Source organism: Phalacrocorax carbo, chromosome 9 (assembly GCF_963921805.1).
Source record: "Phalacrocorax carbo chromosome 9, bPhaCar2.1, whole genome shotgun sequence".
Classification (NCBI taxonomy): Eukaryota; Metazoa; Chordata; class Aves; order Suliformes; family Phalacrocoracidae; genus Phalacrocorax; species Phalacrocorax carbo.
The window spans coordinates 852,905-880,345 of NC_087521.1; the positions used below are offsets into that span (position 1 = coordinate 852,905).

Below are 27,441 nucleotides of genomic sequence, written 5' to 3' on the forward strand. Positions count from 1 at the left end.
CGCCGCCTCCCCCGCCCCGTCTCATACGCCGCCGCCACCTCGGCAACTGCGGTGGAGGTGTCGGGAGGTACTGGGGGCGGATCAGCCTCAGCCCGCCTATCACGACGGCCCGGGTACCGTGACGGACGTGCGTAAGGAGCAATGAGAGAGGGTGCCGTCTCTGGGAGTTGCAGGATCTGCCGCGGGTCCCTGCCAATGAAAGGTGCGGGGGCGGGCCGTGAGCGGAGGCGGGGCGGTACGTCCCGCCCCCGCGTCGCTGCGCGCCGCTGAGGTGGAGGGGTGGGAGCGGGTGCCGCCGCCGCCTGCTCGGACTGAGCGGCCGTGGGGCCGGGCACGGACGGGACGGGGTCAGGGACGGGGTCGGCCGCAGCAGCAACAGCCATGGATCACTATGACCCGCAGCAGACCAACGACTACATGCAGCCGGAGGAGGACTGGGACCGGGACCTGCTCCTCGACCCGGCCTGGGAGAAGCAGCAGAGGAAGGTGGGCGCGACCCCCTTCCCTCATCCCCTCACAGACAGACGGGTACCCTGCGGGGCCGCCGGGACCCGGCCCCGCCGCCCGCACCGGCTGGCCGGGGGCTGGCGCGGCTCGGCTCGGCGCGGTGTGGCGAGGCGAGGCGGTGGGGGCGGGAGGAGCGGGCAGGTGATGGCGGGGTGGGGAGGGAGGTGCCACGGCGGGTCCCCCCGTGTGTCCCCCCCACAGCAACAGGGCAACAAGGCCCCCTACGCCTTGTCACCGGCACCCGGCCCGCTACGCCCGGCCCGGCCCGGCCCGCGGGGGAGCCCGGGGGGCGGCGGTGCGTACCCCCTCGCCGGCCGCGCCCCGCCGGCCGCGCCCCGGCCCCGCCGGCCCGGCGGGGGGACGGTAGCTGGCTTACTCGTTTGAATGGTGTGGTTTGGGGCAGGGCTTGCGCGGAGCTCATGTCCAAAAATGGTAACATTCAGCCCTTTTTTTTTTTTTGAACTGGAAGGGTAGTGGTGGGGAGGGGAGCTCAGGAGGAGCTCCCGTCTCGCCGCTCTTTACTTACATTCCCCCCCCCCCCCGCCTTTAAACCAAAAGCATCCTGTATTAGATCACTCTGGAATCCTAATCCCCGAAACATTTCCGTTTTAGTCACTTCATCAGGCAACAGTAAAGCAGAACTGGGAACAATACTCGTGTAACATGGCAGAGGCACCTCGGGGTGCAGCGAGCTCCCGCCGCGCTTGGTCGCTCGGGGCTGGCGTGTCGGATTGCGCCTCACTCTGCCCGAGCTGCCAGCAGGCAGGAGGATCCCCAAACCTGCCGTACTGTAGGGGACGATATTGCTTACTTATGCATAGATGATATATTAATATATAGATAATGTAGCCCGGGGTGCGGGGCTTCCTGTAAGGAGCTGGGAGCAACTGGGAAGGAGGGCATACCACACTCGTCTTCCTCTTTAGCCCCCCTCTTCCCTCCTCCTCTGCTTCCAGATGAAAGGTTTTCAGGTTATCCAGTTCATAGCTGTCTGAAATGGTGCCACTGGTCTTTCCCCTGGAGTCTGCTAAATTCATTGAAAGCACAAGCTATAGAGCTGCTGTCAGTGGTTTCCTCACTTGGAGGGACTTGGGTGGTAAGAGTAGAGAGCATTAAATTGAAGCACATAAACAGGGGCATTTAATGGAGAAAGAATTGATGGCATGTGAGCTTACCTTTCAACAAAGGAGAAAGAGAGGAATTTAATATTGGTCTCGGGTGTGAGTGCTGGACAGCTTGTCTGAAGACCAGGCTCTACTCCTTTGAGGAGGGAAGTTTCTTCCTTTTCAGAAGATCCTCCTGGCTGTGATCCACACCTCCAGTCCTGTGTCAATATCTGGCTAATACCTCTAGGAACAGTCATTGGGGCCCAGAGAGAGATGGGCAGTATTGCTCACAGGCCATGAGGGGAAATGATTGTCATACTGTGAGGTTCTTTGCCGTTCGTGGTGTGGGGTGAGGGGAAAAATTTATATCTAGTGGGACACTGCCTTGGTTATCAGAAGCAGGGGTTGAACCTTTGGCTTAAAAAGAAGTCCCCAAACCAAGCTGTGGTACAAGCCTCAAAGGCCACGCTCTTTTAATATCACCTCCCTCCCAGAGTTTTTAAGCTGTCTTGGTCCTATCACGAGAGGGGGACAGAGAGCTACTCTGTTAACTTGGGTTACTTGTGCAGAGGAGGGAGAAGCCAAGAGGAAGTTTTAAGGAATTAACATACCTGCTTCAAAATAATCCAAGCCAATTTCTTTTGACCGTCAACCACTACCAGTTGAATTTGACATGCTGGGTGTTACTCTCCAGCTTGCAGAATGGGAAGGCTCTATATAGTTAGGTGTCCTTCTCCAGTGGTGGAGTCACTTGGTTGTTTCTCTTCCTGCCAATGGTCAAGCTGAAGCTGTTCCCTTCTGCAGTGGGTGCAAGCTCGCAGTTTTATTGTGACCCACCCCTCTGGTGTCTGTAGGTGGGAAGGTCAGGTCTGGGAGTGACAACTCCTTCCCAGTTGCAGCCCATCAGGCTACCCCTGCCCCCAGAGGGATCAATGACTGGAGTCAAGCCTGAGCAGGCTGTGCAGATATTGAGGGACACTCTTGTTCCCCTCCGTGGGGTCTGAATATGACCAAAAGCCCTGTTGGGATCTTGGGGCTTGTTTCCTTCAGAGGTGGGGAGGTAACAGTATCCACCAAGTAAAAGCCTGTGATGTATGGTATAGTAAAACTGTCATCCCTTCTTACCTGTGAAGTGAAAACACTGCAGTAATTAACGTTAAATGTTCATTACTGTACATGTTAGTTAATAGCTTACTGAGGTGAACAGGAGAGATTCATGACTCCCAAATAAATATTCCTGTAGGCTCTGTTCAGGCTCTGTCTTTCTGGGTTGACTCGTGTTTTAGGTTTTCCTTCACCTAAGGAATAGCTTGAGAATTTCTGACAGAGGAAATCTTAAGTACTAAATCAGATGATACTAAATCTGATTTAAGTACTACAGAATTATTGTTGTTATTATTTAGAGCACTGAGGCCAGCCAGTGAGGCAGACTTGAAACTTTTGTGCTCATGCCCTCTCTGGGAGGGGAGACAGCATGTTTAAAGTGGTGGCACAGCCAGTAATCCAGTGAGCAAATGTCTGTGCGAGAAGTGGCTGTGTCTTTCTGGCTGTTTCCAACTCAGACCCTCGTGTGATGTCTCAGTAAGGCTATGTGGGCTGGGGATAGCTGTGCCACAGCACTGTCCTGTGTGGCTTTGTGCAGCTCGGACTAATCGAGACTTGGGAAGCGAACAGTTTAGAGATGTTACGCACAGATGAATTGAATCCAGCTCCCCTTCTCCTGACTGCATGGGCTCAGCAGAGCTCATGGCTGGCATCAGAAGTGGGAAGATCTGCTGATTTTTAGTAATGGCCTCAACAGGCATGCTATAAGGACAACAAGTTTGCAGAGTTTTCAGGAGCTGGTTTGTGGGTTTCCTACCTGTGCTGAGACACAGATATGACAGCCTTCACTGTCTGGGGTGGTGCTTGAGATATGATCTCATGATCTTCTTTGAGATGGGTAAATAGATGAGCTGCAGAGTGAATTTAATATTTGGAGGGTGAAGTTTGGCCTCTTGAACATGAGACAGAGAAGAGACGGTGGTCTTACCTCTTCCCACCTGCCCCTTTCTGGGAAGTTACTGTTTTACAATGTAGGGATAGAGTGACAGTTCCTGGGAGGAAAGCAGCTTTCCACATGAAGCCTATTTTTCATGCCTATCAGATGAGACTCTAAGAGGTTTTAAAGAGCTTGTTGCAGCATTGCTATTCAAAAGAAGCAAAAAATATGATGTGCAGAACAAATTCAGCTACTTCTCACTTGATATAAGCCTCTGCACAGCCTTTTGTGCAGGAGTAGGGGTCTCTTCTGGGGATTAAAATACTTTCCCCTTTGCACTGTTCAACTCATCTAAGTAGTTTCCTCTAATAGCCTTTTCTTTCTTCTTCCTTCTCTCTTCTTTTCTGTCTGGAGTCGGGCCTCAAAGTAGCACTAGCCAAGGCATAACAAGATTGATCCTGCTGTTTCCCATGTTAAAAAGGAAAACTTGCTGAAAGACATTGCCATGGTCTCACCTACCTGTCAAGGGAGACAAGCTTGCTGCCTAAAAAGTACAGGTGGGGTTGTTTACTGACCAAGAGATTGTCATTTGTGCCCATAAGGACGTTTCTCCCTCTTGATGACAAATGGCCAGCTTCAGTGTTCAAATGTTTCCTGAGTGACCTGGGAGCTTTTGGTAGAGGAGATGGATTTGGCCTTGAGGGACTGGGCGAGCCATTTGGTACTCAGTGCACCTGCAGGTGAAGGGTAGCGGTGAGAAGGACAATGTCCTGCCACTGCTGCCTGAGTGTACCAGGGAGGACAGGAATGACACAGGTGAAGCTGGTGCTGCTTTGGGGTGCTCGTAGGGGTCACCCCTTTGGCCCTGTGTGCAACAGGGCTTTTCTGTTGGCCGCTCTTGTTCAGGGTGCACCTCGTTTAGGGTTTATTTTAAAATCCATCCTGAAGCAACATATCTGAACTGTAGAGCTGGGGGTGGATCTTAAATGCTGAATTGCTTTCTGACCTGACAGCTGCTGTCTTGACAATATGAGTAGGAAGACATGTTCATTTGCAGCATGTAGAAGACAGCCATATACAACTTAAATGCTGTAAGGAAGGAGAGTAATGCTGTTTTTGAAAAAAACAAAACAAAATATCGATGAAATAAATGTGCCTTGTCTTTATCCAGTGCTGCTCTGCCTCACCAGGTTGGCATTTCTGTGGCAATATGGCAGTAAATGATATCTCTGGCTGAGAGAACTGTACCATTCAAGTGTACGGTGCTGCTGAAGCAGTGATAGCACAGACTTTGGGAGCACTCTTTCTGCCCTAAAGAAGTACTTACTAAGTACAGTTACTCATGAACTTACAGAAGTTCCCTATTAGAAACGGCAGTCTCCCAGAACCCTCTTGCCGCTCTGTGCCATGCACTACATGTAAAGATACACATAAATACAAGGGTGATCCCATTACCTAAAAAGCCGTGGGTCTCACAGCTCTACTGTGTCTGCATCCAGCAGGTCTTAATGCTCTTGTTATGATTTGAATTTTGCTATGCTAGTCACATCTCTGAGGTGAGGTTGTTAATGACAGAAAGCACCTGCTAAATGGAGCCCAGATCCCTCATGGGGACACCCCACCTCTAAGCCTGCTCATAGCATGCTCAGATTGGGTGGTATGAGTATGACTAATATCTCTGACAAAATGTAAAAGCCACAGTCACAGCTTCCTTTTCCCTTGGACTGAGTGTCCTCTTGCCCAGACAGGGTCTTTTTTGGGAAGGTTGTCTAGATTTCCAGAAAGCTACAGTTGTGGTTGCTGCTGTGGACCCACACAGAGGTGTGGTACCACACCCGATCTGCAGTTTGCTAAAATTTCTTTCAGTACTGTCATAGATTCAGCAGGAAGGTAAATGTGCGTTGTTGGTGAGTGTGTACAGCACTGGGTCTCTTTGCTGTGAATGACATTGTGTAGTACTCGATGGGCTATAGTGAGGGATGGTCCTTGCTTGGTCTTTGCAGTGTGGATGTGCTGTAGGAAAGGTGGCCCTGATGCACCTGAGGATCCTCTGTGCCTTATTTTGCACTGACCTGTATTGATACAGAAGCAGAATGGTGACATTTGTAACGCTGCTCGCTCAGCTGCTCTTCTGCAGTCAAACAGGCAGGCAATATAGGTCACCAGATCTCTCTCGTCTTTCAGATCAAGCTTTTGTTGTTTAACATAGGTAGCTTATTGCCAGATACTTGCTCTTCAAAATGTTAAATTCAAAAGTTGCTGTAGGGGGCTCTGGAAATATCTGGCTTTGTAGATCAGTTATTTGTCTTTGAGTGTGGGAGATGCCTCATACTTTCTGTGATTAGGTTTTGTTAGGATCTGTGCCTTTTTTTCTTTTTTTTTTTTTTAAACATTATTATTCATTGTAACCTCTTGGTGCATGATGAATGAGGCATGTGCACTTTGCAGAGACTTACCGGACTATTTAGCATACTATTTAAGGGGGGAAGCTAAGGAGAAAGTGGCATGGGTTGAAAAGGAGACTGCATGTTCTCTGGGGGGCTGTCTAACAGATCCCAAGGATCAACTCATGAGAACACAATACTCGCCAGACTGGACTGAACTGTTCCTTCTCCTAATCCTCTAGGGAAGGGTGAAACACCTCAAAGGCATCCAGCTACCAGCCCAGTGATGTAAATGTGTCTGTCTGGGGAATTTCTTGCTGACTGCTTTGAGCAACCAGTTTAAATTCCTGTGCATGTAATTTGGTAATTATGTTTTTGCATGCATAAGTGAAGGCTAGAGGGGATAATATTGTTTTCTTCCCTGCAGTGCTCAGTGGTATAGCTTGGGGTGTCTGGTGTGCCTTTAAGCAGAAGCTGTTTGGAAACTTCAGTTTTATTGGCTGTCTGGTGAGAACTTGTCCCCTTAGAAGGAAGTGGGTGCTGTTGTATGACGTGTTGTCTGGCTATGAAATTCAAGTGTAACTGGATGGTAGCTGTGAAAATGTGGGCTGGTAAACCTGTTCAGTAAAAGTGTTTGTGAGCACTGGGATCACACTGTTAGAAGACCCAGTGAATGGTACCTCCCCTTTCCAGCACTGAGGTGACACCCATGAATGGTGGTAATACACCTGCCAGCTGTTCCTGCTGTAGGCACCTTGCCCTTCTCCTGTGTGCTGGGCGAGAAGTGCAGTTCTCAGCCTAACATGTCTCATGCATTTTTAACTGGAGGAGGAGCAGGGTTCAGTTGGCCTCCCCAGCCAGGTTATAAACCTGTGTGCTTTTCTGTGCCACCTCGCTGGGATCCACTTAAAGCTTTGGCCTGGAGTTCTTAAGGTGGGCACAAGCAGCAGTGACAGAGATGATGAAAACTTGCACAGCTCTGCTAGGGAAGGACTGAGAGTGTTTTGCAGCTGTCTGTGGATTATCACTGTTGTGCCTGACACTTAGGCTGCTCTCTGGGGTGCAGTTACACCAGCAGAGGATGGCTGTGTTCTTTCTGATGATAAAGTGCAGAAAGCAGTCACTGTAAAAGAGGCTGGGGAGTTGTCTGGGAAAACATTGGGAAGCTTCTAAAATGTGTTGTACACATACAGTGGACTGGTCTCACTTAAATGTGTTGCGTCTGCCCCAGTAGCTTGCTGGATGTATTGCTGTGTTTTTTAGAGGCATTTTGTACAATCTAAGCAATGGTGTTTGAGTAGGATGGGGGACAGAGTGCAACAGAGCTTATCCTTTTGTATAAGAACATAGAACTGCTTTCTTGCCATGTGTGACTATTAGAAACATGATGGTTACTGTAAGGTAGAAGCCAGGATAAGCGCATTCAAATCTTGTATAACAATGTAAAACCCTCTCATCACCTCAAAGCTGTAGGTGAACTGTATGTATAGGGGGAAAATGTGTGTAGTGTGCTTTGCAACTGCAAGGTGGGAAAGACATGACCTTAGCAAGAAAGGCAGAGTCATCTTTTCTTCAGAGATGTAAGATTTTCTGTAACTCTGGGATTTTAAGGCTGAAACATGTTACACAGAGCTTGGATCCACTGGGATGAGCTGGTGTAGAGTGGTGAGATAGGCTTGTCAGCAGCAGGACCTTCTGCCTGGTGCTAGTCATGCCAGAAAAAGTCTGGTTTTTTGAAGTCTGTGGAGCCACCTGCTGCCTTATTTTGACCCTAGCATGTAAGACTGACAGGTTCTCAACAGAGTCACCTAGACCCCCGACACAGAAGTGGGGACTTCTTGGGCCAACCCAAAAGATGCTTGAGTGAGTGAAACTGCTAGAATTAGTATGACTAGCAAAATAAGCTCTCTTCCTGTTCCCCTCCCACTAGTGCCTTCCCAGCTCTCGTTCCCCCACTGCACGAGAGCAGAATTTGGTCACAGGATGTTTGTGGTGTGGCCTGGCACTAGTTAACCCTCTTGGCTCCCTATTAGGCAGTAAAGCAGAAAATTTTTTTCCCCATGCTGGTTTCCTGTCATGTCTTTCCTGCTCAGCTGGCAATGTGTCTATCCTATTGGTAAGGGCTGGGTCAGGCCTTTGCAAGCCAATCTTTGTACCAGTACTGCAGCTGTCTGACCTCAGGCTTTTACCTGCAGTTGTCCCCTCTTCTTCCAAATCTGTTGCTGCTTTGAAGCACTGCAACATGAACAAGGCTCTGCAGAGACCTTCCCCACCATCAGTACACTGAAATAGCTCCCATTGACAGGGCTGGGGTATGCATGAATAAACAGAGGGAGTTTTGGTCTCTCGTCCAGAGGAATCTTTGATTTGTCCTCCTGGAAATGTGTTCATCCCTGTGGTGTGGGATGCCAGCAAAACTGTCCTTTCCATTGTATTAGAGCCAAGATGAGAAGTGCTGTCAGGTGGAAAGGCTGTGTCTTGGTTGTTAATGCTCACTACAGTGGACACTGCAGATGTGAGTCTTCATGTATCACCTGTCTGTCACTCAGATTGGTGTGGTTTCAAGTAGATCTCTGAATGCCAGCAATCCAGGGCTTCTGGGCAATCTTATGGAAACACACCAGCGTGGATAGCTGATAGGCAGGTGAGGCTGCAGGGCAGACTTCTTACGTAGCAACTTGTTCCACATCCTCTTAGATGGCTTACATGGTCAATGGGAAAGTGGGGATGACTTGATGGTTGCTTCTTTGGCAGTCTGCTTTGCAGTGACCATGCATTACTGCAGTGTGGGGGCTGCCCTTCAGGATAGCACAGGTGGGCTCTGCTCATGCATCACCCTCATTTTCAGCAGGAGCCGTGTGAAATCTTACATCTCTATGCCACACAGCACAGTGTGGATGGGCAGCCTGTTTGCTCTGTTCCTTCCCTGAGCAGAGTGCTGTGTGGTCAGAGAAGTTTCACACAGAATACTTGTGCTTCCTTTTACAACACTGAGGACAACTCTCCTGTCCTACAGAGGTGCTGAACTAAGGCCAGTTGGCAGCAGAGGAAGGACTTCTGCTATCTGTGGCTTTTGGATCAGGCAGCCAGGACACTTGCTACTCCTAGCCACAGTATATGATGCTAAGCACTCAAACTTCACCACTGCTGTAAATGGAAGTTATGCTGTTACATCTTTGCTCCAGGAGCTAGCCCATAAAGGCCTCTGAGGGATGAGGGAGAGTGAGAACCACATTATGGTCTCTGCATCCCAACTGAGTGCTCTTTTCTTCATCATGGAAAGTGATGTGTACATCCCAGAGCCCTGTTTTCTGGCCAGATTCCTTGGCTCTACAGTAGCTGAGTTTCTTTTGCTACCCAGAGTACTTACCTGTGATCAGGTTTATTTAGTTCTCACTTTATTTAAATCTACTTTTCAGTAGATGGTGTGTTGGTTCTGCTACTTAAATATATTATCCCCAAGAAAACTTTGAAGTTCGTCTCCACAGGTGAGGAAAAAAAAAAAGGCAAGTTAATTTCTTAACTGCTAAACAATGCAAAAGAAAGGACACTTTGTTTAAAGCTGTTTAGACTGTGTCTATGCCAGGGTTTATCACAACAGAAAATACTTAATTTCCTAAGGAAAACTTTGATTGTAGCTGAAAGCAATTCCAGCTTTTTTTAAGTGTATTTGTGCTTCCAGGTGAGTTTCCTACGTGTCTTATCTGGTTTGGGAGATGTGGAGATCTCCCTCCTAGGTGGGAGAGAAGAGCAGTAGCTCAGATGCAAGGGCGTGGTGGGAATAAGAGTGTGGGGGTACATTTGTTCAAGCCTCTGCTTCCCTCTAGCTCTGCTTGCGGTGTTGCTGTACAGGAGGAGCATCTCCAGAGGAAGCATTGGTCTTGGCCACACCTGGCTCCATGCACAAAGCAAGACGTTGTGCTTTGTCAGTGCTTGCTCATCAAGCACCTTTTGGCAGCAGTGCTTGCAGGCGGCTGCGCTGTGCAGAGAAGGCTGGGGGGGGCAGCGGGGGTTTACATTCATGAACATGAACTAGTCTGTTTCAAAATGGCTAATGAGTGGAAACTTGCCATTTCCCCGAGGGTTTTGTTGGGCCATTGGGGAACTCTGGCCAGGGATGAGACTATTTCCAGCTGTGGTGAGCCAAGTGTGAACTCACTCTGGGCAAGCTGCCCAGCTCCACTGGTTCTCTCCTGCCAGAAATCCTCACCCTCCAGCCAGCGATACCAAACTCTGTTTCTGCCAGTCTTCATCAGGGAAGAGGAGAACAAGGAGACCAAGCAGAGCAAGATACTGCTGAGGAGGGGGCGAGGGGAGGCACGGAAGAGTTTGTGCAGGGGTCATGATGGTGGGGTGTCACCACTGAGGGGGAGCTGTTGTGGGTGAGGGCTGGTGAGGGGTGTAGGGACCTGCTTTTCCTAGGGCAAGTAGAAAGGAAAAAGTGGGTGGTGGAGGGTACAAGGAGGGTTGGTTTTCCTTGGTTAGTCAGAGCTACCCAACCCACAGAGACATACTGCTGGCAGTATCATCAGGGTAGTCATCTGGGAATGAGTCTTGTTCCCTTCATTGTGGTTTCAACGCATTGGGGGCTTCTCTAAAATAGGATATTCCTTTCTTCTCTTGTGGAAGGTGCTGCAGGGCAGAAGGTGCCCTTCAAGGGGGAGGCTGTGCATCCAGGACCTCTTGCCCTCTACAGAAAAGGCACGGCCACAGGAAACTTAATCTTCCAGAGCTGGCAGTCCTTGTTGTTGCAGTCTTTGTGGATTGGGATAGGACTTCTTGCAGGGATCTGTCGGTCCAGCTGGTTTCCCACAAAGACTGCTCTGCAGTCATGCTGTGGAACAACAAGGAGAGGTGTGTGTGTTGGGTGTGCAGGGAGCCTCCCTGCATGTTCCTCGTACAGATTTTTAGCAACTGGAGGGACTAAGGGATTAACTGTTGTCCTTCTAGTGCTGGCAATGATTGCTATTAAAAGGAAGCTTCTAGCTGCTCTTTCTGATGACTGCCTTTGGCTCCTGATACTGTGGGTGTTTGCATTCGGCTGTTTAGTTGAAGCTTGCAGGTCTCTGTTAAAAGAGTTTCTAAGAAGCCTGTAGTCATACATCCTTGCGTGCTGAAACAAGGCATCACAAGCGTGACACTGTGTCGGTAACTTAGCGTGCACACGGCTGTCTGCAACATGTCTTATGGGTCCAGTCATGTAGAGGTGTTGGAGCTGATGAGGCCAGCGTATGAACAGGAGACCTGTTTCTGCAAGCTCACCTCCTCCAACTCTGATAATTTTCATGTGCTGGCATATCATTTAGTGACACGTTACACTGCTGCTTTCTGTTGCAGCCTGTTGCGAATGGTCTGACCCAGTCAACTACTGACAGTCTCCTACAGGGTGGGTGGCTGAAAGCTGTTTCCATCCTAGACCCAAATGAGAATTTCCCTCCCCCTCCTATAATGGCTTGTTTCTTTAAAGATGTTAACTGCTCAGTGGTAAAATACCTAGCTGCCCAGCTGCCAGCCATTAGTTGGCAGGCATGCTGTACTCAGCAGCTGAGTAGGGAATTAATTTGCAATATTTGGCCTGTGATGGGGTCAGAAAAATGAAGATTCTTTTTGGCCTAAGGAATAAGTTGGGTTTTTTAAAAAAAAAAAAAAGGAAAAAACCCAAAACAAAAAAGACAGTAAAACAAATAATCAACCAAACACCACCGCCACCACCCCAAAAGAAAATAACCCTCTCAAAAACCATCCCCACCCCAAAACCCACTCCTGTCACAGGGTTTTCATTTTGTTCTTGAGCAATTATTGTGCTGCTTTTCAAGGCTTCACTCCTGTATGGTGCTGGGCAATAGAAGCACTAGAATATGCACAGTCTACATCATGGCCCCTGGTAGGTGACATGAACAGAGAAACAACCTCTGATGAGAATGAGTCTTTCATGTCCTCTGGATTTAGCTTAGGAGGGGAGAGAGGTTCTTACCCCTCTGGATCTTTTGCATGCTGTTAGCATCTGCCACTGCTGTCTATATACTTATTGCCCCAGAAAACTGATGTTTTCACTGAGCTGTGTGAAAGATTTGAAAGAGTACTTGTTGCCATGTAGGTGAGAGTTGTCAATAAGGTGAGGAGCGAGTCCTGGAGTGCCAGTGGCCAGAGATCTATGTGATAGGCCCCATGATGTGCCAAGATGTCTTCCTGCTGGCCTGAGCAGTATCTGCCTGTTGCCTTGCACTCCACCTTTGCATCTGTCTGCATCATCCTGCAGCCTTCTGCCATCCTCATAGCCTGTAGGGTACTTGAGGAAATGAACAGTGTTTCTGCCCTGTGTACAGTGCCCTGCACAGCAGAACTCGGGCTTGTGAGCATTGTTCCCAGATGCTGCAAGGCCATGAGCAGTGAAGTGATGGTAACTGATTTTTTGAATGGACCCTTTTTCACTTGTGCTGATTATAGCACATAAAAGTTACTTCCCTGTTTGTGGTACTCACTTACAATCCACTTAAATAAATTATTTTCAATTCCATCTTCTGCACTAGAGCCATGTGTTTGACTTGCTGTTGCTTATAGGTGCTGGCACAGCCACTATCGGCACACCCTGCCTGAGTACTTCGAAATATCTCTTCAAGACAAAGTCTAGTAATAGCCACTTTAATGTGGTGCTTATGTATTTCTGTCATCTTTAGCTTCAGATGTCTGCTTTCAGTGTGCCACTGCAAAATTGCAAGTACAGATGTCCCGTTCTCCACACCCTTCCAACTCTGCTAGTGTAGTACAGCACTTTTGTGTAGTGAGTTCCTGCTGTGGGCATAGCCAAAGAGAATACAATCACCAGCATGCTATTTTTTGTTAAATTTTGCTCTGAGTTTAAAGCCTCTGAAAGTGTTCCTTGATATCTTTCTTTCTACTTATATTTCCCTATCCCAAATTCTCCCTCCTCCTCTTGTCCCTTCCTTGCCTCACCTTCATCAACAGGATCTGGGAAGGGAAATCTGTGTTCCCATCTTGCTCTGCCATTGTGCTCAGTGATCTCATATGCTTTGGACTGAAGATTGCTGTTCTGCTAGTGGGTTGCTGGCTTTCATGGTCTGATACATTAACAAAATGCCGTGGTGCTGGAAGGAGCTTTTGAAACTTTTTGTTAATAAGTTTTTAATAATTGTTTTAATCTCTTTCATGTAGACTGTTTCAGTGGTGTTACTTTCCTTCGGAGCTTATTTGGAAGTCCCTTGCTGGCAGTGGGCTCTGGCAGCCCCTAATTGAGTAAGCCTTGCTCTGTTTCCGAGCATGTGAGCAGCAGGCAGGCTTTAAGTACTGGCGTGTTTGCACTGGGCACATTTAGGCTGTGGGAATCAAAGGTGTGGATTCTGTCTACAAGGCCCATCCAGAGAAACAGCTTTCCAGGCAAAGAACAAAGCTCTTCATCAGTGATGGGGTGCAGGGCACTGTAAGAAGTGTCCTTTGGATAAGCGTGCCTCTAGGTGCGAGTGCTGTCCTGATGCTATAGCAAAGAGTGAGGCATTGGCAATACTCTCCTGGGTTTCTGTTCCCCTCTGACTTTCCTGTGTGGTGGATTGGATAGTCACATTCTCCTATGACTTCTTCTCACATGAACCCTTAATGAGTTTTTGTAAGGGTTCTTATTTGTCATGAAATTGCAGTGCACCAAAACTACCCTTCTGATTTCAGTAGAAGAAAATATAAATATTAGCTGGACATGCCTGTTTCTATTAAACTAACTGGGGTGTAATTTACTCCCCATTTGTTCCTTGCTTTGCCTTCCCAAGAAGATATGAGTGGGCAAAATATTTTTACCTATGTATGTTGGGGATAACATGCTCCAGATCTCTTAATGTAGTTTATGTAGTGCTTATCAACTTTTTGGCTAGTGAGCTTTTGTACTTCTGCAGCTTTACAAAAGGAGTGGAAAAATGTATTGTATAATTGCAGTCTGTAAAATGTATTCTAGACAGTTTGCCAGGGGGTGATATAAGGTATATTCAAATTGGCAGTCCCTGATGATTCCAAAGATCTGCCAAAATCTTCTGTTTGCACCTCATTTATTTAACTTTTGCATATGCAAGTGCTGAGTGCTTTCTCTTCATCCATTTACTTGGGGCAAGACTCACTCCAGATGCAGTTTCACAGTCTGACTGTGCTTATCTGTCACTCCTTCTCAGTTGGATGCACCCATGATCAGTACTTGAGCATGCTATGGAAGAGGGAGTTTTCAGCTGGATGACTGAGTTGATGCTGCTGAGCCTAAGGATAAGATGAGAAGAAGGTGGCAGGGTGGGGGAAGTGAAGGTTGAGTGCAGAGTGGGACTGGCCGCTTCAATGGCAGCTTGTCAATAAAGTGGTCAACTCCACCCATGAAACCAGTCCATTAGCAATATGGTATTTGGAACAGCAGCAAATGCAGAGGGACCTGGCTCCGGCAGCCAAAGGAGCTTGAGGTTTGTGTTCTGTTCCAGACTTCTGAATAACTTTTACTAGGTTAGAAGGCAAAGCAATGCTTTCTTACTTTAAGTACTGCCCAAATTCCTTGAATTTTTGCAGCTTGGACCAGGTGATAGTTCTAGTCTGCATGTGAAAAGACTAAAATGTCTGCCAACTCTCCATAGGTAGGAATGCAGCTTAAAACCACCTCTAGCCATGCAAGAGATCTGAGATCATGGGTGAAGGGTTTTGGAGTAGGGGAATGGAAATCTGCCTGACACAAGTAAGTAATGTTGGAAGCAGTGAGGCTACACTTACGGCTGGACAGAGTAAGGGGGCTGCACTAGCAATAGCTGCCTGAAAAATATGTGTCCCCAGCTGCTCCTTCTCTCTGTTGCAAGGCACAGTCTCAGCATTGCTCCACCACAACTGCTTGCAGACATGAACTGAGAACCAGATGAAAGAACTTAATTGGTGTTAAAATTGATTTACCAAAACAATAAGAGGGAGAAGAGTTAAACCTAGATAGCTCCCCACAGTGAGGGAGCAGCAAGAGAATGGGAAAGAGCTGGAAAGGATCTAAGAAAAAAAAACCCAAACCATAACTGTTTTTGCTGTAGAAATAAGTATTGGTGGATCTGTGTTCTGAACATCACATTGCCTGGTTCCCCAAGCACTGGCCCTGGACTGGGATTTGGCATTTGTCTCATTTTCAAGTCTAATGCAGTCTCCCGCCTTCTGGAGGAAAGTGCTTGATAGCTGGTCAAAGAACCCCTGCGCAGCAGCTGCTGAGCTGGGAAAGAAGCTGTTTCTGTTGCCTATGCAGGAACATTAGCCACCTCCTCTTAGGCCCTGCAGAGACTGCCAGAGCTCAGAGCAGCTCAGACGAACCCAGTTGCTGCAGCTTTGAGGAAACAAAGCTACTCAGCAAGTGCAGTCTTTAGCCTTCCAAGCGTGAAAGTTCAAAACCTGAAGACTTTGCCATGCTGCTTTGCAGAATACCAGACTTCTTCCATGAACAGGTACCAGTAGTCTGATCACCATTGTTAAAGAGCAGCAAGGCTGCTGTAGGGAGTTTGGGGAGCAAAGGGCTGTGCTGTGGGGTGGCTTCTCATGCCTGGGAGCTGGTGCTTCCCTGTTGGGATAATGCAGCAGGGCAGGTTGTTGCTACAGTGAGCTGAGCAGAAATCCACTGTCAGCAGGGAGATGTTCTGCTGCAGTTGCTCCACTGATGGGTGCCTGGCTCCTTATTCCCTAGCAAATACATAGTGCTCTGATCTGATCTTTTGCTGCCTGGTCCTTGTTCATATGGACCTGTATTGCTCTGCCAATTGTTGCTTCAAGTATAGTTCAAAGTCTACAACATGAACATATCAGGACTCTGTGCAGAGTCTTCCTGGGTAGAGCTGAGCCTACAGCAATCCTAGGTACAGAGAAACCACGCAGAGAGCTGGAGACAGGCTCTAAATTATCAGGATTATGTTTTTAAGCCTCAAGAAGACAGAAAAAAGGTGCCTGCTAAGCAGTGCAAGAGGCTTAGCTGTTTTGGCAGCTGAGAAGGGAAGAAAAAAAATTCTAATTCACTTAACAATACCTTACCTGCATGCAGAAATGGGCTGGTTGGCTAATGGCATGGGAGACAGTCTAATGTGGAAATTACTAACTTCCTCTGGCAGTTGCCAGCACAGTGCATAGGATGTAGGAGATAGGGTGTGAGTAGGTCTTGGGCCACTAATAAGCATAGCTAGGCTTGCTAAGTACCAAGTTGAACTTCATGCTGTGAAAACTCCACTTTCTGAGTTGGATTGCCTGATTTGTGCAGGAAGAAAATGTTTCCCCTGCAAGCATCTGACAGCATAAGGAGAAGGAAGAGTCCTGCAAAGGTTAGATCCTATGTGCTTTGATGATAGGGTATGTGATCCCATGGGAGAGAAGAGGATCCAGTGGGAGAGAGGGGCTGAAATTCATTACTTACCTGGCTTCCAGCCTGCTGGTTCAGGTCATTTTCTCTTCCCAAGCTGTGGTGGGGGCTGGTGTAGGGTTGCATAGTCATAACTGACAACACGCGTGGCAGCAGTTGGAGTGGGAGCACAGCTTGTGCAGCAGCCGCGGTGCCCGTGGGCGATGACCAGTACCTACTGTAGTGTGTAACAATCACGTGATTGCTGGCTGAGGAAAGGGTTGGGACAATTGTGACGCCCTTGCTCTTCAAGCTCACCTGCTGGTTATTCAGCTTCTTGGGAGCAGGATTACTTCTTCCTGGCCCACAGACAAGACGAGCTTGAGCCTCCCACTGAGGGATCTTAATTAGCCATACCCTTTTTCCTGTGAAGCTTCGCATAGACCAGTGTTGTTGTTGGACATGGCTGTGGCGGGTGCCCAGCCATATACTTGGGTCAGAGTGGGGTAGATACCAAATAAAGCAGACTTCCAGGGGACTGGTTATAGTGGAAGTTGCATTCGTCCTTCTGCAACCTTCCATTGTGTGGATGTGGTTTTCCAGAGGAGATAGTAGCGAGCACCAAGCTGAGGACAAAAGGCCAGTCATTCTGTGGCAACACTGTTTTGCTGTTTCTACTGCAACTTTGTGCTGATGTGCAGCTGCTAGTAGGAAGAGGGTTAAGCGCACGTATCACACGGCATGATTCTGTTTACTGCATACTTCTCATAATTGAGGCTGGCATCCAAATCTGGAAGAAGATTAGACTTAACCAGGGACCCTGAAACAATGTGTTTTATGCTGGTATTCCTGTGAAGCTATGCAGTCTGCCATCAGTTCTCTTGCAGAGACCTGCTGGTCCCTGCAGCCCTCAGAGGGAGCTATGGGGAGAGCAGAAAATGGGCAGTTTTAGGAACAAAGACTGGATTGGATTGAACTGCATTTATCACTGGTATAAGCTTGAAGCCGGGGGAGTTTTGCCAGGAATTAACTTATTCCATAATAACTCGATCTCTGCCAAAGGAGGTTCTGGCTGGACCCTGGTCTGAGATCAGTGCATGAAGCTATCCAGGCTCGACAGTGACCAGTCTGGGAAATAGGACTGTGCCCCTTGGCATAAGGGTTTGGGTGGGTGTCACTCAACGATTTGGCCAGTAATGAATACAAGCAGTTGTGGTGGAGAACCAAGTGTAAAATTCAAATCAGTTTTTGAGGTGTAGTTTTGGACAAGAGGGAAGATGTAATTTTGCAGCATAGTCTATAGCTTACCCTTGCTATCGGCGTGGGCATAACTGTGTCAATCTTCCATGGGCCTAAGGCAGGGTGTGATTTACCTTCCTACTACTCCTCCTGCACAAGGCAGATCCTCTGTTTCTTCCTCTGTCCTAACAAACTCATCTTTGCTCATATACATACGCAGATTGGGCTGTTCCCTTCTACAGTGTAGTACCAGTTCATCTGTGAAGACCTGTTTTGTCCTCCTTAGAGCTTCAACGCACGGCAGCAACCTGCATTGCTGCTGATTTCCAAAGCCATTTCTGAAGGCTCCTATCCAGCTCTTAGGAATTGCAGCAGTCTCTTCTCTGCCATGCTTGCAAAGGTTTTTTCCATCACTCTTTCTGCCTTATCTGAAAAGTCTGATCATCATCCATGGATGAAGTTTATATGAATTAGACATGGAAGAGGAAGGATGGAGAGGTGTACTTCCCCCCCGCACCCCCTGTGATGAAGCCAAAGCTAATGGAAAAATAACTTCTCATGACAGTCTTGTTTGTTATTGGGGTCTACCTGCTTAGGAAGCTCTTGGGCTGAAGGGGAATAGGAGAGGTTTCCTGGTCTAAGCACAAGCTTGAAATAAACCTGTCTGTGTGTGTTAGTAACACCAGACCCTCCTTTTTTTCTTAGCAAAGTTGACTGTTGTTTACTCTCTTTTGTACTTCAGCAGGATAGGAGATGAGTTCCTGCTTCCTATTCTGTTGAGTGCTAGCTGTGACTGCTAATCTATGGTACAGTTTCTTAGCCACAATATTAAAAATATAGCTGTTTGAGTCTGTCTTGAATTAACTTTCTATATTGGTCTTACACTGAACTAGACTATTGTAGGAGAAACAGAAAGCTACTTGAAAGCTACATTAGAAGTCTCGCGGTGGATGTCATAGAGTGCCAGCAAAGATACCTGTTTTCAGTAGATATTGACAGACTTCGTATGGATACTGCTGGAATGAGGTTTTTGGGTCTTCTGAAACAAGTGGCAATAAATGTTCCTTGGCTGATTGTACTGGGGTAGTTTGACTTCATGTGGTAACTAACACTGCTATCTGTCATCTGCTTGCACCTTGCCTCACTCAGATGATTCCTTAGTTGAGAAAACAGATGACAAGCATAATGGTAATGATGACCTGTAGATTGCATTTGTCCTGCCCTTTGGGTTATCTATTTCTTGTCAGTGTTTGGTGATTTAGGGTTTTTTTTCCCTAATGTAACAGGATGCAGGATCCAGGATCTGCTGGTTTTGTTGTTCCTACTGTAGCCCTGCACGCTTGTATTGCAGTAGAAATGATTAGGCATTCCCTAGGTAAAGAGTAAAATAGCCTGAGCGTCACAGATCTGAAAAAACAGGGTAGGTCAAAAAACAAACAAGACTCAACAGCCATGCATTTTACTGTGTAATTGTTAGGAACAATCACCATGTATCAGTTGTGTTAGTAAGCTGAATTGCAAATGTTTTGCTTAGCAACTGTTGCAAAGGAAAATTGTCAGGCAACAGCAAAATTAGGAATGGTAGGTATGGAAGGCACTCTTTTGAAGAGATGAGCTGTACTCTGACGTATTATCTGTGACTAAATGATTTGGCATTTACTTACACAAACATGTAAGAATATGAGCATTTTTTGACTGTGCATCAAAGCAAGTTCAATCTAATCCCCCTAGCTTCATAAACGCACTTGCAGACTTCCTGTGTGTAGTAGATATCTCTAGGCAGCTTCCCAACACAAGGCAGCAGGGTAGAAGAGCTTGATGAGGTAGTAACTTTTATGGCCAATCCTTGGGCAACAGTGATGAATTTGAGTGGACAGCCATTCATTCTCCATCAAAACCATTCCCTTTCCCCTAAAATAAATTAGGTACCTGAGAGGACTGTGACTGATACCACATTTAAGACTTACCTCCTGTGGAACTGCACCAAGGTTGTTGGTGGTGTAAGCACGAGTGTGAATGAGGTACTGCTGTGTCCACTCTTAAGTACATAGCAGGACAGGGCAAAATGACAAGTGGCACACCATGTGCTGTCTGCAGAAGCGCTTGCTCAAGCAGTATCATCTGTGGAACTGCCTGAATGGAGGATGAATCTACAGTGAAGGAGGCTTTAATTCTGTCATGTGTAGGGATGTGCATGTTATAGACAAAGCTGTTTAAAAGACTCCATGAAGAGGTCTAATCCAGAGGTCTTTAGGCCTGAAGTCTGAAATAAGAAATTGGTACTAAGCTAAACAACTGCTTTAAGCACTTTGTTAGGCAATGTCTGCTTCCACACGTCTCCTGCCCTTGCTACTGTAATTTTAACAAGAGACCGTGTTACGAGAGGCATATGAGTAGCAGTTGGGTATTGGAATACAAATACTGCCAGGGAAAGAGCGCTTTCATTAGGTGTTACTCACGGAAAAAATGATTAAAGGCAAAAGAAACCTACCTTGGACTGGCATGTGAGATGTGCCTCAGGGTGTGCAGGAGTCTTTCTGCTGGGTTATCTGTGGGGGAGGAGCTTGACACGTGTCTTAAGGGCTCCTTTTTAGTTGATTATTAAACTCTGCAAAAATAAGACTAAAAGGTTATATCAGGAAGATTCAGGGTACAGCTTAGTAGTTGTCTGCCCAGTCTCCTTGCCCAGTCTTGGAGGGAAGGTTTTGTGTTTCCCAGTGTCCCAGCATTGCAGTGAGGTTTTATAGTGCTTTCATTGCCCTTCCAGGCCAGGGCTCAGCTGGAACCAGGGCACTGTCTCCTAAGTACCTGCCCTTTCCTCCTTGCTTCTTCCAAACGTATAGCATGTGGCAGGGGCAAATCAGTGCTTTGCTAGGGTGACAGCATAGCTGAAGTAGAAGTTCTCCCAGATGAGAGCTGCTATGTTTGATCCAGAAGGGCCTGGCAGGAAAATGTTTTGAGTAAGGTGTTATCTTTTTTCTGAAACTTTCTTCACACCTGAGTCTAAGACATTTCTGCGAGTCCTGTCCCTTGTAGTAGAAGGATGCTGGAGAGGATGTCCCTCATTGTGATGGGTTGCAGCAGCTCTGGTATGAGCATTGGTGCCACTTGCTGTGCTTTGGACTTGCAGTTCTGTCACTCAGGCTGCCCCATATAGGTTGTGTGTCCTTCTTTAGCAGGAATCCTCTTTGTTGCAAGCCACAGTAGCTCACAAATAAAGGTAGAGTCCCTGCTACCTCATCCTACCCTCAAGTGAAATGTAACGTGTAAATAATTTGCCTTTCCCTGGGCAGAACCTGACTTTATCCTTCACATCAGGAGTGGGAGCCTCTCCAGCCTTGTTGCCCTGCTGAACCTGTGGGGTTTCAGACACAGTAGCAAGGGGTACGTGTTGCTCTGTTACAGACATGGTGCTGTAGCTGTTTTACTCAATCCCTCCTGTCTCTCTTTCATCACCATGCTGACAAGCACAGCGTGAAACAGGCCCTGGGGATTGTCCATGGCTGCTGGAGGGGGCAGGTAGTGCTGGCAGATACTGGGGAAGCCTGCGCTGCTGTTACTGACTCACTCTTCCTGGCAATTAATAGAAAAAACTGTTTTTTAAAAAAACCAAAAGTGCTCCTTGGATGCACCTGCTTTTCCAAAGGCTGTGCAGTTGGTGGAAAGCAAATGGTTTCTGACAAGAAGTGGATGGGAGGGCGTACGCAGGCCTGCTGCCAGGTCCATCCCTGCTGCTGTGTGGTTGCCAGGGCCTTTGCAGTGCATGTGAGACCCGAGTTGTCAGTCCCCTGGATACCGGTGGTGCTGTCCTGGCTTCCCCCTGTGCCTTGTGCTGCTTTGGCAACAGTCTCCTCTCTTTCTTCCACCTCTGGCCTGTGCTTGGCAGAGCAGCCTTGCAGTCCAGCACAGGGTGCCCCTCTCCCCTGCATGGCTTGGGGCCCTGCCCCTAGGTGAGGGTGCCCACCCTGCACTGGTGGCTCTGCTGCCTCCCATGTCTGTCTGCAGTGGTGACTCATCTCTGCCAGCCTGCTCAGGATGCTGTGTGCTGTGTGTGCATCTTGGTCCCACTGCTCTGGTGGGGCAGCACTGATTGCTGGTGGGCCCAGAAGATGAGGGGTTTGCCACCCTGCTGCCTTCACTGTCATCGAGAGTGTGCTCTGTCCTGCAAGCAAGCCAGCCATCGCTGCATCCTGGGAATTTATGGGCTTCCTCAGTGTAGCTTTGTCTCTGTTCATTAAGTGGGGAACTTGGCAGGTATATCTGCTAATACAAGAAATCAGCTGACCTGTGTCAGGAAGCAGGGGTAAGAATTGACAGACCAGCTCTGGTAATGAAGGCTGCTGAGCAGGCATCCATCTATATGTGATTCAGGGGTGTACTGAGCCAAAAGAGCCTGCTCAGAAACAAAGACAATGGCTGAGAGTACAAATGTGGAAAGCGCAACTTGCTGGTGTGGTATGATGTACAGGCACCACAAAAATTATACTCTGAGGGTCCTCAAAGTGATTTTTCCAGGATTGAAAAAAAAAAAAACCAAACCGACCCATGCAGCCTAAACTGAGATACTGGTAAAGGGCTTAAAAGGTTGTGGGATGATAGCAATCCAGGATGGTGCTCTGGTCCTGTGGGAAGTCCTCTCCTGTTGCTGGTTATGGTGAGTATCTCAATGAGTTCAGCTCCAGTCTACTGCCAGCACGTTTCTTAGGACCTTAGGCTTTTCCAGAATCGCCATAGAAAGCTCAAAACCATCTGGAATTTTATTATGCTCCTGGGCTGAATAAATCCCATGCCACTTACCAAAGAAACCGGGATTTTTTTTTTTCTTAGAAATGCCATCCAGGAATTCTATAGGATTAGAGGTTTCTCTTATCCCTGGGGAAAAAAAAACCAAAACCCGTTCTACTGTGCCAGGGCCCCAGGGTGGTGGATTTCTGTGGTAGCTGTAGAGATGGGCAGCCCCTGTATTGAAAATCATTAAGTGCACAGGTTTACTGGCTGTTAACTTGTGCAGCAGAGTGTTTCATGCATCACAGAAAACATGAGCCATGTCCTGGAGAGTTTCTAGGTAAAATTAGTGGTTCCAGCTACCCATGTGCAAGTATAAAGCTGCAGGCATCGTTGTACTTTGTTCTTCCTGACAGACTAGACCACAGATTGTTCCCTGTGGTTAGGAACCACATCTGAGAATTTTTGGGAGCAAGTTAGGGACCTTCTAGCTAAAATAACACATTTCAGATGAGATCAGAGCTTACTAGGAAAAAAAAAGCCAAGGAAGGATATGGGCTAGAGCTATGATTGCATGCATACTCAGTTCAGCTAAATGTGTTGTGATGGTTCACAGTGATTTTGATTCCCCTTTTTATAGGGGGTGCTGAAGCACTACTTTCTGAAGCAGCCCAGTTGTGTTATCTGCCCAAAATACTATCTTTGTAAAGACTATTTCAAAACTTGCAGTACACAAGGTAAAAAGCACTCCATCCTTTGAATGGTTTCACTTCTGTATATTGGAGAAGGGCACCTCCCCATGCTACCCTGAGAGCTGCTGTTGGTGGTGACATTTCTCGCTAGTAGTTAATGTGCAACTAAAATGTCCACAGAAAGTCTAGACTTCAACAATTATTTGTGCCTTGACAATGTCTTTTTCAAGAGTGGCAAGGGAGGGGCAGGAAAGGGGAGATTTACTTTGTATTCCCTTAAAAAAACTAAACAAACCCACTGTAAACCACGTAGTATTGTTCTGACCTTCACCTAAGTCAAATTCTACATAAAATCTGCTGTAGATGTATGGAACAATTGCTGCGTAATTATATTCCGCTCTTTCCTACTGAACTGTAAAGCAGAAGTAAATTGAACATCTCAGGTGATTTAAGGAGTTTGCTTAAAAAAATGTTTTGTTCCTGCTCTCTCATTGTGAAGGTTCAGGACCCCACTGCTCTGCGCGCAGACGTGGCACGGAGCTGCATGCTGTTATTGTAATGTCTGTAGTTGTTGTTCCTCCCATCCCTTCCTCACCTGTATTTGCAGTCTCACTTTTAGGGTATTGCTGTGCATTAAGCAGATGAGTTGGTGAGCTGTTCAGGGCTTTTCCCAGTTTTGTCCTACTTTATTTTTAATTAAATTAGGATCCAGTACGATGTTTGATTAGTTCCCATATAAGTGAATCCTTGAGGATTTATCACCAGTGACTTTGACTTGTCATTGTGTAACTCACCTGCCTGTGATGAAATCTAGTTCTTCACAGCTTGGCTTTATAAACTAAAATATGTTTTCACCTTACTGATCATTTTATTTTTCTCTGTCACTAGTAATTACATCAGGTGATATTTGTGTTTGTATCAAATGTTGTGTAACACCTCTCCTACACACCCCCCACCCCCCTCCACTTGGCCAGTCTCTATCATTGACAGAACTACTTTATGCTTTCATATTCTAACTTCTATCTAGTTTATGTTCCAGGAGAGAGCACCCTTCTTGCCCTATGACTGTTTGCCTTCAAAGGGTCAATGATGTTATGATAACAGCTAAGTTAGGGAAAAAAAATCAGAGGTTGGGCAACAAAGAAGAAAGGTATAAACTGAATGCTGGTTTCTGGAGGTGTGGTGGGATGGGACAAGGCAAACAGGCTTGTTCCTTATATTAGACACCAGCGAACACTCACTGGAGCAGTGTAGGAAGCCATACTTCATTAGTTCCACTGCCTACTTGTTATCAAATAATATATAGGTTAATATTTTACTTGGGGGATGAGGCATTAATTTTCAAGAAGACCCAAAACCAAGCAGAAATTCAGTACAACAGTATGTAAGAACGGGTGCACTAGCATTATTTTGCATCTTTCAAGAATGGCGTGTTGCCTGTTACTTTATTAGTGATTTGTTTGAGTTGCCCAGGACAGCTGATGCTTAGCAGTGCTAGGAGGCTAAGGCACCTTCCTGGAAAAAAGCCCTACTGATAACCAAGGCAGCTGTGGGCTTTGATAGCCCACTAAAGGGGAGGAGGGATGGGGATGCAGCCTCAATGATGTTTAAATTTGATGCCACTTTAATGGCTAGTCCTGATTGCTTAAAGCCTTTGCTAGGAAGATGGTGTTGACTTAATGCCTGTGGCAGCTCTACTACAGTAGCCCACCCATGCAAGAGTGATGGTGGTAATGCAGGTGGAGCCTGTTGTTTGAAGGGACAGTTCTCCTAGTGTGTGGTCCTCTGCTGCTCTTTGAGACCAGTATGTCTTTTAAGTAATGGATCCCCATTACTCTGCCTGGGAGGCAAGGCCTTCGATGGGATACTCAGTCACCTGGCATAAAAGGCTAGTGGATTGCTTCTGGCACCACAATTTAACTAGCTTCTTGGTGGGACTTTCTTTGTGTTGATCAGGTCTGGTACAATTTTTGAAAGTTAAGTGCAATTCTTTGTCATACATGAGGTGGGAATTAAGCTCCTGTGTTGACTCTACCATATCTTTCTTCAGAAGATAAAGAGCCAGAATAGGATATACCTCAAGGATGGGGAAACTTTTCTAGGGCTTACATCTGGTTTGAGAGAAGGCTTCGGACCTAGAGGTAGAGCAGCTGTGGTTCAGCCACACGCTCCTTGCTGCACCTCTTAGTGGAGTAGCAGTCTTCAGCAGTGTGGCAGCAAAAAGTTGTCTTAAACTATGGCTGAGGGTTTTTTGAGCCTGCCCTCATGTTAAAGCCAGAAAAACAGCTTTTGGGAAACATTGTTACCCAGCGTGCAATTACACTGCCGCTTGTGTGCTTCTGCTGCTCTGGATGGTGTGCAATTAGCCCTGTGTACTGTAGTGTTCAACAGCCCATTGAGTGTCAGGTTACCTTTAACTCTTGTGTTCTTACAGCTTTGCAAGTCTTCAGCCCAGGAATCCTCGCCTAAATTTAGGTGTAGCCGCGGCACAATGCTGAAACATGATGATGCCTCTGGTTGATGAAGTAGGCAGTGTGCGCTACAAGTCACACCCAACCTCCAAAGTGTATTTTGCATGGCACCTTCCCTTCCTTCCTCTGCCAGCTTGGAAGAACCTGAGTGAATGGCACTGCATTAAACGATTAGCATTTATGTGGCCAGAGGAACAAGCAGTGCTTTCGTGCCATGGTTTCACTGGCAAGATTCCCTTTGTGCCCAGGTGAGTGGGCAGAGGAGCTGTGAGGGCTTCTGGCACAGTGGTTAGAAAGCCAAGTCTCAGCCTTCAAGGCTTTGTGAAGAACACGTGCTTCCTGGGGTGGTCACAGTGTGTGGAGGGCTGCCCAGTTCTCTGTTAAATTCAGACAAGTGGCATAGAGATAAAGAGCAGCATACAGGCCCTTTAAGAACAAACTGGCAAAAGAAGAGCTCAGTATTTAACTGTAGTGCTGACAAAAAGCGAAAAAATTCCCTACAGCATCTGGTTTATATTACTGCTCTCTGCTTCAGTAGAGGGTGTGTTTACAGTGAAGCTCTCAGTGTGTAGCAAGGGGGGTGCTCAAGCTGTTTGTTTCTGAGTGACTCTGAGCGCAGGGTATGCTTCACAACTACCCCCATGTCCTTCCTTTGGCCTCCTTAACTAATCCCATCTCGGCTGTTGAACAGAGTGGAGGGGTTGCCCCATTGGGTCCAAGGTGTCTGAGCATAGCACTCGGTCTTCCGGGGTTCTCCAACAACAACACTCTCCGTCTTGGCTGCTTCCCAGTTTGCTCAGCCTAGAAATGGAGGCAAATAGTCCCCTGATTATGAGTTTATGTGGACATATGACCGGTGGCTACCTACAAAGACTATAAAACTGCTGATACATCTGTGTCCTGGCTGCTTTAATGCTTTGAACAGAGCTGGTCACTTCTGACTTGTTCTAAATGCAAGGTTGAAGCTCAGCGTGGGAGGTGGAAAGAGCAGAAGGATGGCTGGGTTTCAGCTGTGGTGGACATTCTCTTCTGTGTGTGTTCATTATTAAAGCGTGGTTTGTGGTCTCTGAGCAGTTTCAGCAGAGCCAAGTGCCAAAAGGAAACCTGAATATAATAGCATTAGTGGAGCAAGCTACTAGTCAAAGTAGTAGTGCTTTGCACAGGTCTGTGGTAGCCCATGCAAATGCTCCCTTCCACCGGTAACTTGTGCATCCTGCAGTGTTATCTCCTTGAGGACTGACTGTGCTTCTGGTCGCGTATATGGTGAAAATACAATTGTTGGACTCAGCAGCAAGCTCCTGTGCTGTTTGGCAGGCAAGGAGGTTAAAAATTCTCCTGAGTTCAGTAATAATAAAAATGTATTGCAAGATTTCATCATGTTCACAGATAAAATATATTTTTTCTTTGACCTAGAGCTGTGGAAAAAAATTCCTAGTCCACAGGGCTAGTGATTGTTTCAGTGTCTGCTATGTAAAACTTGGGAATAGCTGCCATATGCTTCCAGGCAGAAGGAAGAGGAATGGAAAATTCTGGATTTCTCTTCATGTATAATACAGATTTTTTCATATAGTCATTCTCTCCAATCACTGCTGGACCAAAGCCTGTTGCCACCACCAGGCTGAGATTAAAGCTCATAACACAAATAAACTCTTCCCCCAGCTATTTTTGCAATTTCTCTTACCTAAGAAAACACAAAACTAGTCCCCACCTCTGCTTTTTCCTTATTCTGTCCCAGGATGTGTCAGAAGCAGTTGTCATCTTGCAATTTTTATCATTCCTTCTCTTTAAACAGCAGCAAAGGCAAATAATAATTAATCTTTGCCTGACCCCGTTCAAATCAGTTTCCCTCAACTACCAGACATCCTCTATAACTGATGAATCAAAAGTTAAACCTTACCCTTGCCTCTCTGCCATCCTCCTCCAACCAACCACCATCTTTAGAACTGCTGTGTTCGTTTCACAGTGGCTGTTCTCCTAGGGGTAGCCTGCTAGCAGTGGGGAGAAAA

At 47.0% G+C, this 27,441-nt stretch overlaps 1 protein-coding gene across 4 annotated transcripts in view; it reads left to right on the plus strand.

Annotated features, from left to right (window-relative positions):
* Window positions 1-259: 259 nt before the first annotated feature.
* The window catches only part of ACTN1 (actinin alpha 1), a 91,046-nt gene continuing 63,864 nt past the window's right edge, over window positions 260-27,441 (plus strand). For 2 of the 4 annotated variants that reach the window (XM_064460046.1, XM_064460044.1), the window contains exon 1: window positions 260-486. In XM_064460046.1, coding sequence (XP_064316116.1) covers window positions 382-486 — 105 coding nt within the window. In that variant the 5' untranslated portion in view covers window positions 260-381. The remainder of the gene's footprint in view (window positions 487-27,441) is intronic. The other 2 variants (XM_064460043.1, XM_064460045.1) reach the window with 2 other exon arrangements.